Consider the following 13,657-nt stretch of genomic DNA (forward strand, 5'->3'; position numbering starts at 1 on the left):
CAACCCCCACACAGCCGGCAGCTCCGCTTCCCACCTTCCTTGCAAAGTCCGCGGTGCCCTCGCCGCCGCTCCCAGCGCAGGAGATCGGAGGACGGAGGCCAGGCGAACGGGAACAGCCCACGCTCGAAGAGGAAAGGAGCGAGTGGGTGGGTGGCTGGGACGAGACCCCACCACAAACACACACACACGCCCGTGAGGCGTCTTGCTTGCATGTCACACACACGCACCGCTCGCTGGGGGAAAAAAAAGGATGGATGGATGGATGGAAGTAAGGAAGGAAGGATGGATTGATGGATGGAGGCGACCGCTTTGAAGCGCAACCCTTCTCCCGCAACTAAGGGGGGGGTCAATGTTTTCCCCAATCCTAGGGTGTGGGGAAACAGTCATTCTTTCTTCCCCCCTAGTCTCTCCCGAGATCGCACTGCAGCGCCCATCATCCCCAGCCGGCAATCTGAGCTCGTGCCATCGATGTGGTCCTTGAACTTCCCCCTCCTTGTTTCTAACCCAGCCTAGGATGGTGGAGTGTGTGGTGGTGGTAAAACGGCCAGGAGAAAGCTTTCGCTCTTTTCGAGAGGTCCTCTTGGAAGGCTGCCTTGGAAAGGGAAAGTGGGAAGGGGGCAGAGATTTCTCCTCAAGGTCCCCTTGGAAGGCTGGGTTGGAAAGGGAAAGTGGGAGGGGCAGAGATTTCTTCCTCGGGTCCTTCTAGAGTCCTTGAGAAACTGATATCATACAAGGTTAATAAATTATACTCCTCCTCCTCATTGATGAGTTTTCATCCTGAAATTGATTGAAACATTGTACCATCATATGCTGCCATAGTATAGTGTTAACAACATCTGTAAAGATGATATATGAGCATGACACTAAGTTTTTTCTATATTTCCCCCTTTATTGAAAAACTTCCATCATGCTTCTTTCTGAAAACAAAGGTCATTATAATATACCTCATTATATATTTGATTTGATGATATTTCAGTTAATAAATACCATTTAAGGTGTTAAGCTTCTTTTCTTTTTCAGCAGCAAAGTGAATTACAACTTTAAAGAACTTTATTACTTTATATTCATTTATTTTAAGTATAGATTTTAGATTTTTAAACAAATATGTTTAGAGCTTTTATATCTTTCAAGTTATTCAAATTATCCCCTCAGCAGGTATATAATGGCATCCAATTCCAATATCATGTTGGGGCTTTTGAGCAAGGGAGGAGGCGTGAGCACCGCCTTTCGCGCTGGCATTCCGGGATTTCCCTTTGTTTAGAGCTGGGAATCCTCCTTCCCCTTTGCACTCCTCCTCCTCCTCTCTCTCTCTCTCTCTCTCTCTCTCACACACACACACACACACACACACACACAGACTTCTAAAGTCGATTGGCACAATGAAAGGCAAAGACCACAATTGTTTTAAGAAAGAAGCTTTAGCAGGGAGGGGGGATGGGAGGGTGTTTTAAGTTTTGGCAAACAGCCAGGCCAACTGTATTGGAGAAGGTCACACAACTGGCCTTAACATTTTAGCTGCTGTCTTTTTCCTCACACTTGGGTTTAATGATATTAGAGACCCTTATTGCCCTGCCAAAAAAAAAAAAAGAGCCACCCCAACGTCTATGAAAATTAACCTTCTCTGCCAAGAGACACTGTGCAGGGTATTTTCACTATTGGTGTGCATACAGGCTTAGATTTGTGCTGGGTTCTTAGTGCTTAGAGCACTGACCTTCAGAGGCACCCTGGTCCCTTGGAAGCTAAAGGAGGACTCATTTTCATGCTTGCAGTTGTATTGTCAATTTCTGTGAGACAATGTTGTTGAAGTAACTCACTCACTCATTCATTCATTCATTCATTCCTTGTGTGTCCAATCACACTTAGCCAATAAAAATTCTATTCTATTCTATTCTATTCATTCATTCATTCATTCATTTTATTTTGTCAAATACATATTAAATAATTATATAAATATAAGCATGAATTGAATACATAAAAGGAATACAACTAAAGGGAACATTAGGACAGGGACGGTAGGCACGCTGGTGCTCTTATGCACGCCCCTTACAGACCTCTTAGGAATGGGGTGAGGTCAATACTAGATAGTCTTTGGTTAAGGCTTTGGGGATTTTGGGAAGAGACCACAGAGTCAGGTAGCACATTCCAGGCATTAACAACTCTGTTACTGAAGTCACATTTTCTGCAATCTAGATTGGAGAGGTTCACTTTTAAGTTTGAATCTATTGTGTTCTCGTGTATTGTTGTGGTTGAAGCTGAAGTAGTCATTGATAGGAAGTACATTGTAGCAGATAATTTTATGAGCTATGCTCAGGTCATACCAAAGGCGGCGTAGTTCTAAATTTTCTAAAGCTGGGAATCCTCCTTCCCCCTTTTGCACTTTTATTGTTTTTCGTTCAAATAAATATTCATGTTATTTTACTTGGCTCTATCTTTATTTTTTACATTGACCAGTAGCTGCCTCATTTCCCACCCTCGGCTTATACTCGAGTCAATAGTTTTTCCCAGTTTTTGTGGTAAAATTAGGTGCCTCGGCTTATATTCGGATCGGCTTATACTCGAGTATATACGGTATGTTCCTTTTAAAATAAAGCATGAGGAATTCCTGCAGATATTTTTTCTTCTCTATCCTCCTTAATGCAACATACATTCTAGTGACTTTCTGATGACTGCATTTCCTGAGCATCAGTTTAATTCATTATACATTATGATTTGCAGCAACATGGAGAAGTTCATAATGGATGAAAAAAAGCAAAAGTCCAAAGTTGCATTTTGTAGCCATAAAATCAATGTATGGGACATGGTAGAGCCATGATGGCGAACCTATGGTACGTGTGCCACAGCTGGCATGCAGAACCATCTCTTGGGTTGTTGGAAAAGAGTGTTTGCTATGACCATCGTATTCTTTTGACAAAATTCTATCAGCCTGTGCCCTGCTTCATTTTGTACTCCAAGACCAAATTTGCCTGTTATTCCAGTTATCTTTTCACTTCTTACTTTAGCATTTCAATCCCCCATGATAATAAGGACCAATTTTTGGTGTTAATTCTAGAAGGTGTTGTAAGTCTTCATAGAACCGGTCAACCCTAAACCTAACCCTAACTCTTCCTATGGAGTATAGATCTTTACATTGAGTTTTTATAGAAATATTGGAAGGTTGTCATGTATTCATAGTATAGCATGAATGTTTGTATGCTCAGTAGAGTTGATGCATACCTTGCTAAAAATGAATATATAATGTAAGCCTTTAATAGAACTATGAATGAAAAGGAATTACTGCAGAACTGTTTTTCTGCAGTAAGAAGCAGCATGTACTCCCGAAAGAATAAATAAGATATTGCAGTTCAAAAGTTTATCTTACCACAATTCTTCTTTTCAAATGCCTCTCAAGCCTTATGTTAGCTGTAATAGAACAAGATTAAACTAAGGAAAGGAAGAATAATTAAAACTGGAAATAGCTAAAGCCATTTGGATATGGGGTTAGTTGGTCAACTAACCCCAATCCATCCACTCACTGACTTACTTAACAAATGACATCAAATCACATCAACACTAGAATGTTGTGTTGTGTCAGATTGTGTCAAATGTCCTGAATCAACGCTGGCATTTGTGTGATTATGTTAGTACACAAATATGCTTTGGCAACTTTTGTGATTACAGATGATGAGAAGGACAGAGAATTATATGAAGCCAAGAGACGATAAGGATTATGTTCCTTTTAAAATAAAGCATGAGGAATTCCTGCAGATATTTTTTCTTCTCTATCCTCCTTAATGCAACATACATTCTAGTGACTTTCTGATGACTGCATTTCCTGAGCATCAGTTTAATTCATTATACATTATGATTTGCAGCAACATGGAGAAGTTCATAATGGATGAAAAAAAGCAAAAGTCCAAAGTTGCATTTTGTAGCCATAAAATCAATGTATGGGACATGGTAGAGCCATGATGGCGAACCTATGGTACGTGTGCCACAGCTGGCATGCAGAACCATCTCTTGGGCACATGAGCCATCACCTCCACTGTGCATGGGCGCCACCCTCTGGCCAACTTTTCAGGCTAAGGGCAAGGTGCATGCAGGAGACTCACGTGCATGCCTGGGGGGAGGGCAGCTATTCTCAGGAATTCTGCATTCAACTGTGTTTAGCTCTTTCTCCCTTGTCTTTCGCTTCCCTACTTTCCTCAGCTACTTGTGAGACTTCCTCAGACAGCCATTTTGCTTTTTTGCATTTCTTTTTCTTTGGGATGGCTTTAGTTCTACCACTTGTACAATGTTGCGAACCTCCGTCCACAGTTCTCAGGCACTCTGTTTATCATATCTGATTCCTTAAATATATTTGTCACCTCTACTGTATATTCATCACAGATATAATTTAATTCATACCTGAATGGCCTACTGCTTTTCCCTACTTTCTTCAATTTAAGCCTAAATTTTGCCACGAGAAGCTCATGATCTGAGCCACAGTCAGCTCCTGGTTTTTATTGACTGTATAGAGCTTCTCTATCTTTGGCTGCAGAACACATAGTCAATCTGATTTCTGTGTTGACCATCTGGTGATATCCATATCTAGAGACATCTCTTGGGTTGTTGGAAAAGAGTGTTTGCTATGACCATCGTATTCTTTTGACAAAATTCTATCAGCCTGTGCCCTGCTTCATTTTGTACTCCAAGACCAAATTTGCCTGTTATTCCAGTTATCTTTTCACTTCTTACTTTAGCATTTCAATCCCCCATGATAATAAGGACCAATTTTTGGTGTTAATTCTAGAAGGTGTTGTAAGTCTTCATAGAACCGGTCAACCCTAAACCTAACCCTAACTCTTCCTATGGAGTATAGATCTTTACATTGAGTTTTTATAGAAATATTGGAAGGTTGTCATGTATTCATAGTATAGCATGAATGTTTGTATGCTCAGTAGAGTTGATGCATACCTTGCTAAAAATGAATATATAATGTAAGCCTTTTATTATATCTTAAATAATACATGGCTATAAACTATTTTAAATGAATAGTCTTTCTTCAGTTGCATGTTACATCCCCATTCAAATGCATAAGATTTAGTGATTACTTTAACAAATTAAATATTTCCAAAGCTGAAAGTGCTTCTGGTCCAACTTGAAATGTTAGTAAATATTGTGGTTGTAAATACTGCCACTGTTTAGCACCAAACAAATTGTATTTATTCCGTAAGAGAAAAATTATAAAGTCTCATTCAATCTAATAATTGATCTAAACTAAAGATCCCATCACCTATCCAAATATTCAGTAGGTTGTTGTAACTGTAGACCCAGTAGGAGTAAAGTATTTGCTACTGCTTGTTAATAGCTGTTTGAAATGATGTTTGAACTGATTTTATAATAGTGAAATTTTTATTTATGCCTTGTTCTGTCTCCCTGACCCTGGACTATATGGTCTGGACAAGCAAGAAGAGTTATACCATAGAATGTATCATATTCATATGCAAACTTTAATTAGCATACCAAAAACATATGCTCATTTCATTCTCTTCTTCTCTAAGACTCTCAAAAATGGTAATATACTTAACTAAAGGAGTTCATGGTTTTCTTGCAGTGGGCAACGAAAACAATGTGTCAGCCCAGGAGGCCATCTTTTAGTTTGGATCTTCAGCGCCACACTTGGTGGATAGGCATGTTGTGGGAAATGGGAGGGGGGCTAGATGAAGACAGGGTGAGATGTATAGCCATAAGAACCTTCTTTTGCCTGGGAGTCAAGGATGTTTAGCCTGCACCTGGAGAGGCATGACTGGGAAGCAACTCCAGTTTGGGACATGGACAGGATTGGGCCATGTGATGGACATGTAGGTGCAGGGGAAGGAATTTTGATTTTGATTTGGGTGGAGAAAACCCGGAAGCCTTTCAGATTCAGGTTTTCCCAAATGTGCCAATATGACATCTCTAATAAAATGGAACTTTGAGGAGAATGCCTGCCTCGGAGTTTACTTCTACTGGGGATGTTACTTGAAACCTTGACACAAGGTTCCTTTGCAGTGTCGTTAATAAAACTCATGATACCAGATAGAGAAGACTTCACTATTTATTCGGGGATATAAAATTATTTAAGCTTGACTAAGCTTCACAGCTATAATGCATTTATTTGGCCAACAGAAATGAGATGTAAATTTGCACTGAGTAGCTAGTGATTACAGAAAGATGATTAATAAAACATTTTGAAATTGATTTATGGGGCAGTTGTTAAGGCTTTGACCATGATTGTTATATCTATGTAAAAAGCTCTTTGCAAATCAGGGAGATGATGTGAAATAGCAGATTTGCCACCATAACATATAGCAAATTCTTAACAGTCAGCTGCATTGTACATTTCTGCTATTGTCAATTCTTGAAGAATGCATATCTGAGAATATTCTTGTGTGCATCTTGAGTGTTACATCACTATGCTTTAGATATTGCTTAGTTATAGGATATGATGAATAATACATTGACTTGCAAGGCTGTCATTAGCTTAGAGATTCTAGCATCCATAGAATAATGTGATCATACTTTTGACAAATCAAAGTCATAGGTTTGTTTGTAGATTACAGGATTGGTCAAAATGTGCCAGAACTGATTGCTAATGTTGATAGCAGGGAATGCTATATGTTGCATGCCTGGTCACATTAATAAAAAGCATTATGAAAAAAAAAATCTCCAAACAGTTTATAGCCATAATGGTGAACCTATGGCATGCATGCCAGAGGTGACACACAGAATCCTCTTTGATGGCACGTGTGCCATCACCATCTACTCTTCTGGTTTCCAATGCATGCATGTGCACTAGCTAGCTGGTCTTTGCATGTGCTGAAGCATCAGAAACCCAAAAACTTTGGGTTTCTGGTGCATGCACACTCCAATTTGGGCCAGTTTGGTGCTGAAAAGGTTCACCATCACTGATCTACAGTATATATGATTCTTGTCAGAGCTACAGCACATCAAAAATAAATCTTTGTCTATGTCAACCTAGAGATTTGGGAATGGATTAATTAAGTGTGTGGCTCAGGCTGTAAGATAGCCTGTTATTAAACACAGCTGCCTGCAATTACTGCAGGCTCGAGTCCCACCAGGCCCAAGGTTACTCAGCCTTCCATCCTTTATAAGGTAGGTAAAATGAGGACCCAGATTGTTGGGGGGGCAATAAGTTGACTTTGTATATAAATATACAAATAGGATGAGACTATTGCCTTACACAATGTAAGCCGCCCTGAGTCTTCGGAGAAGGGCGGGATATAAATGTAAAAAAAAAAAAGTAGTTCTCAACTTTTTTTTCACCTCCTTTAAATACCTTTTGTGGCCACAGACCATCAAGACTTAATTCAAGATTTAAAGCACCAGACTGCATCTAGCCTTCGCGGACCTCATGACAACATACATCTCTGGGTCTGCGGATCACAGGGTGAGAACCACTGGATTAATTTGTCAGAGTTGATTTTTTCAGTTTCCCAATTATCCCAGTCTTAGTTTCTATCATGTTTGCTGCACTATCTCTTCCAAATGCATTTGGACCAAAAAATGTATGTATTTTTTGTGCATTTCTTTTTCCAACTCATGCAATTATTTTAAATATTTTTCCTCCTGAAAATCAAACTCAATGCAAACATTTTCTTTTTTCATTTTTGTGTACTTTTTGAATTGTTAATGTCATCAAAACTCTGCACAGTAGTTTATAATATGCAATAATTAGCTGATTTGGAGAGGTGCATAGCGCCTGAATAGATTTACATAAAAATTTGGATCAAATGAATTTCTCTTCCATATCTAGAACGAGAACAAAATGGCGATATAACAAAGACAATAACCCAAAAGTTTGAGCACATTTAATTATTCATATCCAAGTTTACTTCAAAAAGAACAAAACAAAGAAAAAATAAAGAGGTTTTAACAGCTTTATACTGTCTGTCAGAGTTCCAGTGCAAAAGATGGCTTCCAGGCCTGACCCTGTCCTTCACTCTAAGAAACAAATATTTCATTCTCTTATTACTAAAAACCAAAACAAGGCAGAAAAACAACCTTTGTGGTATAAACTTTTGCAAATGAAAACAAACAGATATTGATCAAATTACTTCCTTTCAAATTCAATGAAGTAGAAAAAGGGAGGAAAAAATAGCAATTCCCCAAAATAAAAAGCTTGAGATAATTCAAGCATATTCACTTCATCATGGATTTTTTCTAAGTTACCAAATTTAAAGTACAATAAATTCTCTTTTTCCCATTAATATATTTCATAATTTTTTGCAAAGGAATAAAACTCTAACATACTTGGTATTGCCTAAAGCAGTGATGGCGAACCTTTTTGGCACAGAGTACCCAAACTGGAACATGCACAAGCTTGCGCCAGAAACCCAAAGACCAGCTGGCCAGAGTGCATGCGCGTTTTGCCCAGCTGGTCTTTGGGTTTCCAGTACTTGGGCACATGCGTGCCAGAAACCAGAAAAGTAGCTGGTGATGGCGTATGTGCCCACAGAGAGGGCTCTGCATGCCACTTCTAACACACATGCCATCATAGAATAGGTTCGCCATCATGACTGTAGATGAATTACATTACTTATGGGTCTATAGTCATGAGCTTCATCCATATCTTGTTGAACATGTTTAAGGCTACATGTGAGTATGGCAGAGAAAGTAGGTATGATCAAAGTAGGAAGTGGTGTGTTCATAGTAAAAAGCATGTTTTTCTCAAAGAGCCTCTTTTTTCAACAAATTGATGTCTCTGCTTTCTTCTTCTTAAAAATATATTTAATTTTAATGTAGAATACAAAATGTTATTTAGTGAAGACTGTAGAATTACCTTATTTTTAGCAGTCATAAATATGAGTAAGCTGCCAAGCATCTGAATTTTGATCAGGTGATCATGGGGATGCTGCATCAGTGTGAAAAATGGTCATAGGTCTTGTTTTTCAATGCCATTGTAACTTTGAAAGGCTACTGAATGAACTGTTTTAAGTTGAGAATTATCTGTACTCTGCATCTGGCAAATTACTTCCTTCTGGACATCCTGAATAATTATTAATTAATTAATTAGATTGTGAATTTTGCAGCATTAGCATGTAGCTTGATCTATGGAAGAAGATAAGAATATCCTTCCAAAAACATATTTAATATGCTGTCAACTGTTTTTGCTAAGATTGTTTTCTGGACTTGTGAAGATTCACTCCACCCCCCAACGTTTATTATCTTTCTCTTTAAGGAAGGAGACCAAAAAAAAAAGGACTTTACAAAAATTTTGGTGACAGAAAGACAGAATATTTGCCACTTTTATATAGATATTTGTTCAGATAAAGACAAAGTCTGAAGGAAAGCTGAAATTATAAGGAAACATCTGTAGCTCCTTTCTTTGTAACTATAATTTTCTCTTATGATTGTGTGCAGACTTACATGGCCAGCTTTGAAATGTCTGTCTTTTCCCTTGATGTACATGAAAGAGATAAATTTTTGATTGTGGTAGCCATGATCCCTGCCTGAAAGGGGTTGATGTAGAGGAAACTAGCAGAAAGCAAAAGTGGCTGCTATTGATTGGTTATAATGAGAGACTGAAAGAACAGAATGTATATCCTGATGCTGTTGTGATTGCTAAATGTAAAAAATAGATTCTTAATAATTATAAAATTTATTTATTTATTTATTTTGTCACAACAATATATGTAGGAATCATACAAAAGATTATATAGTATATAAACATATATGGGTAAATATAAGGAGGTATAAGCATATATATAGAAAGAAGAAAAGAAAAACAATAGGACAGGAACAGTAGGCACGTTTGTGCGCTTATGCACGCCCCTTATGTTGCTTTTTAAAAAGCAGTACAGATGTATGACAGTGAATATAAATAAGAATGTGTTCAGATTTCAAAGACAGAGTTGGGTTCTTAATGTTCAATGTGCCATGTTGGAAAGGTCTATATTTTTTCAAGCAGTGGGACCAGATTTTTTTAATTGAAAAAGTTGTTTTGTCAAATAAGTATAGGTCTGAGCTTCTGCAGTATCTTGACATTTTAGCCATATATTTCATCTACAATAGTACTGTAGATGAAATACTTTCCTTAGTGTTGTAGTATTACCAATTTTTGGTACAACAGAAATCATTTTTATTATGTTTTCCAGAGGTGGTTTCTTCAGTTTGAATGGCATTGTAGACACTAGCTAACCTTCAAACTGTAGTATATTTGAATAATGTTCTAAGTACACTGCTTGCTTATTCCAGAGAAAATCAGGTAGGCAAGTTCAGATCTGAACTTTGACAATGGAATTTTCTTCAGCCAAGATACATAGTTAAGTAATTTATTGGGTATGGCCTATTTCATATTTATGACCAAAGCATAACTATGCAGTGGTGTAGAATTGACTAGGTCTCTGGTCCTGTGATAACATGAATTCCTATTCATAGTGGATGTTTGTTTGTGGGTGCTTTAATTCACACTTCAAGAAAATCCAGACTTCCACCAAATGCACTAGGAAACAGGAATAAAAGAGTTAATGTCATTATTAGAAAATGTAGATAGAAGACAAACTATCCAATCAACCATAAATTGAATAAACTAGCAAACTAGCTCAGGAAAAGGATTATTTTTAAAATATTTAAAAAATAGTTTACTTTTTTCCCCTGAAGTATGTATAGTACAGTAATTCACTTAAAAATGCTTATCATTAAATGGGAAACTATGAGGATCAGTTTCAGCTGTGGCATTTTTTTCTCTTTAGGAGTGCCTTATTTTCAAAGCATGCTAATTTCCTATTTTCAAAATTATGTCTAGGTATTCTGCTTTGAAAAGAGTCTATATATACAGTATAGTATATACTTTTCAACTTATAACCACAATTGAGCCTAACATTGCTGTTGCTAAGCAAGATAGTTGTTAAGTGAGTTTTGTCCTATTTTACAATCTTGTTACATGTCACAAAAATCTCCTATATCAATAATTAGAAAACAAAGCTTAGGGAGAACAGTGTAAAATCTGATTTTTTTAAGCTGCTATGGGCAACTCGTGGAAATCTACTTCAATATTTAAAGGTATAGATAAGGTTTGGTACTTTTACTTTACTTTTTTCATCATTACTTGCCTCATTCTATAACAGCATATGTCAAATTGTGGGCGTTTGCAATCTGATTTTTAAAATTGTTTTTTTTTTCTGTTTCTTTCTCCCTCCCCCCTCTGTGTCTAGTGGGAAGAAATTGGTGAGGTGGATGAAAATTATGCACCAATCCACACATATCAAGTGTGCAGAGTGATGGAACAGACTCAGAATAATTGGCTTTTGACAAGCTGGATCTCTAACAAAGGAGCCTCGCGGATCTTCATTGAACTAAAATTTACCCTTAGAGACTGTAACAGCCTTCCAGGAGGTCTTGGAACTTGCAAAGAGACTTTTAATATGTATTACTTTGAATCTGATTATGAAGATGGGAGGAATGTGAAAGAAAACCAATACATCAAGATTGATACCATTGCAGCAGATGAGAGTTTTACAGAATTAGATCTTGGAGATAGAGTCATGAAGCTAAATACAGAGGTGAGAGATGTTGGACCTCTAACCAAAAAGGGCTTTTACCTTGCTTTCCAGGATGTGGGTGCCTGCATTGCACTGGTATCTGTCCGGGTCTATTACAAAAAATGCCCTCTGGTGATTCGAAACCTTGCCATCTTTCCTGACACCATCACTGGAGCTGATTCTTCACAGCTACTAGAAGTCTTAGGGTCATGCGTGAACAATTCAGTGACTGATGAACCCCCACGGATGCATTGCAGTGCTGAAGGGGAATGGCTGGTGCCTATTGGAAAATGCCTATGTAAGGCAGGATATGAGGAGAAGAACAGCACCTGTCAGGGTAAGGATTTTATGCCAGAAATAGTTTTATTGATCTGTTTGGAAGATAAATATTAATCTACGTGTGTGTGTGTGGGTGTGTGGGTGCGCATACACACACACACACACACACACACACACACACACAGAATGAGAACATCCTATAATAAAGATGGCAGCCTAATTGCTTCTCACATAAATATGCTTTCTCACGGTGCCATAGATAAAGCATTGATTACGATTTCTAGCAGCTGGGTGATTTCTCACTCAGCCATGCTTATGCAGCTTATAAAGCTGTTCTCTGCCACCTAGCTCATTAAACTGCATCTGGGAAGGATGGAGCAAGGTAATATTCTAGATTAAAACTTGTCATTTCCCTTCTGAATTTATGTCTATCTGTGAGAAGGAATAAAAGTTTGTGAAAGAATGAGTGATTGATTTGGATGAATGAATTGTGCACGTGATATTGTCTTTTATCTGCTTGGTTTTGATTCCTTTCTTACATGACTATAAAGGATTTATAGTGGTTAATATCCATAAAGAACTTCCATCATCCCCTCTTTTTGAGTGGAAACATTTTAAAAATTCAGACACCATAGTACAAAAGTAATGATGTAGATAATGTACATATGACTGCAAAACTTCCTAACTTGTTTTATAAATCAGAATTATACTTATAATATGTCTAAAATAACTTATAATGAATTTGCAGATACATATTCCAATTTGTAGTTAGAACTGTGTAGTCTGAAATATGTTTTAACTGCAAAATAGTGTATAGAAATGGATGAAGATAGTAAAATATAGAAGTCACTTTTATAATTTTCAAGCAAGCAGTTGTTGTTAGTCACGAAGTCATGTCCAACACATCGCGACCACATGGACAATGTTGCTCCTGGCCTTCCTGTCCCCTACCATCGTCTAGAGCAGGGGTCTCCAACCTTGGCAACTTTAAAACTTGTGGACTTCAAAGCTGGCTGAGGAAATTTGGGAGTTGGAGTCCACAAGTCTTAAAGTTGCTAAGGTTGAAGACCCCTGGCCTAGAGTTCATTTAAATTGACACCGACTCTTTCAGTCGGGGTCAACTTCAGTGACTCTAGCTAGCCACTTCATTATCTGTTATCCCCTTCTTCTTTCACCCTCAATCGTTCCTGGCATTAGGCTCCTCTCCAGTGAGTCCTTTCTTCTCATTAAGTGGCCCAAGTGTTTCAGTTTCATCTTCAGGATCTGGCCTTTTAAAGAGGGGTCAGAGTTGATCTCCTCTAGGACTGACTGTTGTGACCCAGACGCAAGTAGGTAGCAACAAACTCAGTCCATGATAAAATAAACTTTATTTGAACAGCTGGGAATTACTTCATTCCCAGCGTCGTTCAACTCAAAGTAAACAAAGGTCTCCCAAACACAAATTCTTCAGTTATCACAAACCCGAGTCCAATTAGGCAAACTGCCAAAGGCCCTTCCTGATAAATGTCCAGAATTCACCAAAATACGAAGCAGAGGACGCAGCTGCAACGATGTTTTCCGGCAAGCTGAAACACCGGTGATGGTCTGTTATTAAGCCTTATGGGAGGGGCCAATCATCAGGGAAGTTGTCCTCCCTGCTTGAGCTGCTCTCCTCATGCGTGCATTAGGAACAGGCTTCTCCAGTTCCTCTTCCTCACTATTCTCAGTCTCTGGAGGCTCTGGAGTCCACACCTCACTTCCCAATGGCCCTGGCCTCACCTCAGCCTCATCGTTGTTCGACTCCATTGCCAGCACCGTAGGCTGCTGACGGACCACAACACTGACTGGTTTGATCGCTTTGCAGTCCAAGAGACTTGCAGGAGTCTTCTCCAGCACCA

The 13,657-nt window shown here is 38.4% G+C and overlaps 1 protein-coding gene across 1 annotated transcript in view; it reads left to right on the forward strand.

Moving 5' to 3' along the window:
* The window catches only part of EPHA5 (EPH receptor A5), a 213,435-nt gene that overhangs the window by 41,766 nt on the left and 158,012 nt on the right, over positions 1-13,657 (forward strand). The window contains exon 3 of the mRNA XM_058182027.1: positions 11,175-11,838. Coding sequence (XP_058038010.1) covers positions 11,175-11,838 — 664 coding nt within the window. The remainder of the gene's footprint in view (positions 1-11,174; positions 11,839-13,657) is intronic.

This window comes from Ahaetulla prasina, chromosome 4 (assembly GCF_028640845.1).
Source record: "Ahaetulla prasina isolate Xishuangbanna chromosome 4, ASM2864084v1, whole genome shotgun sequence".
Classification (NCBI taxonomy): Eukaryota; Metazoa; Chordata; class Lepidosauria; order Squamata; family Colubridae; genus Ahaetulla; species Ahaetulla prasina.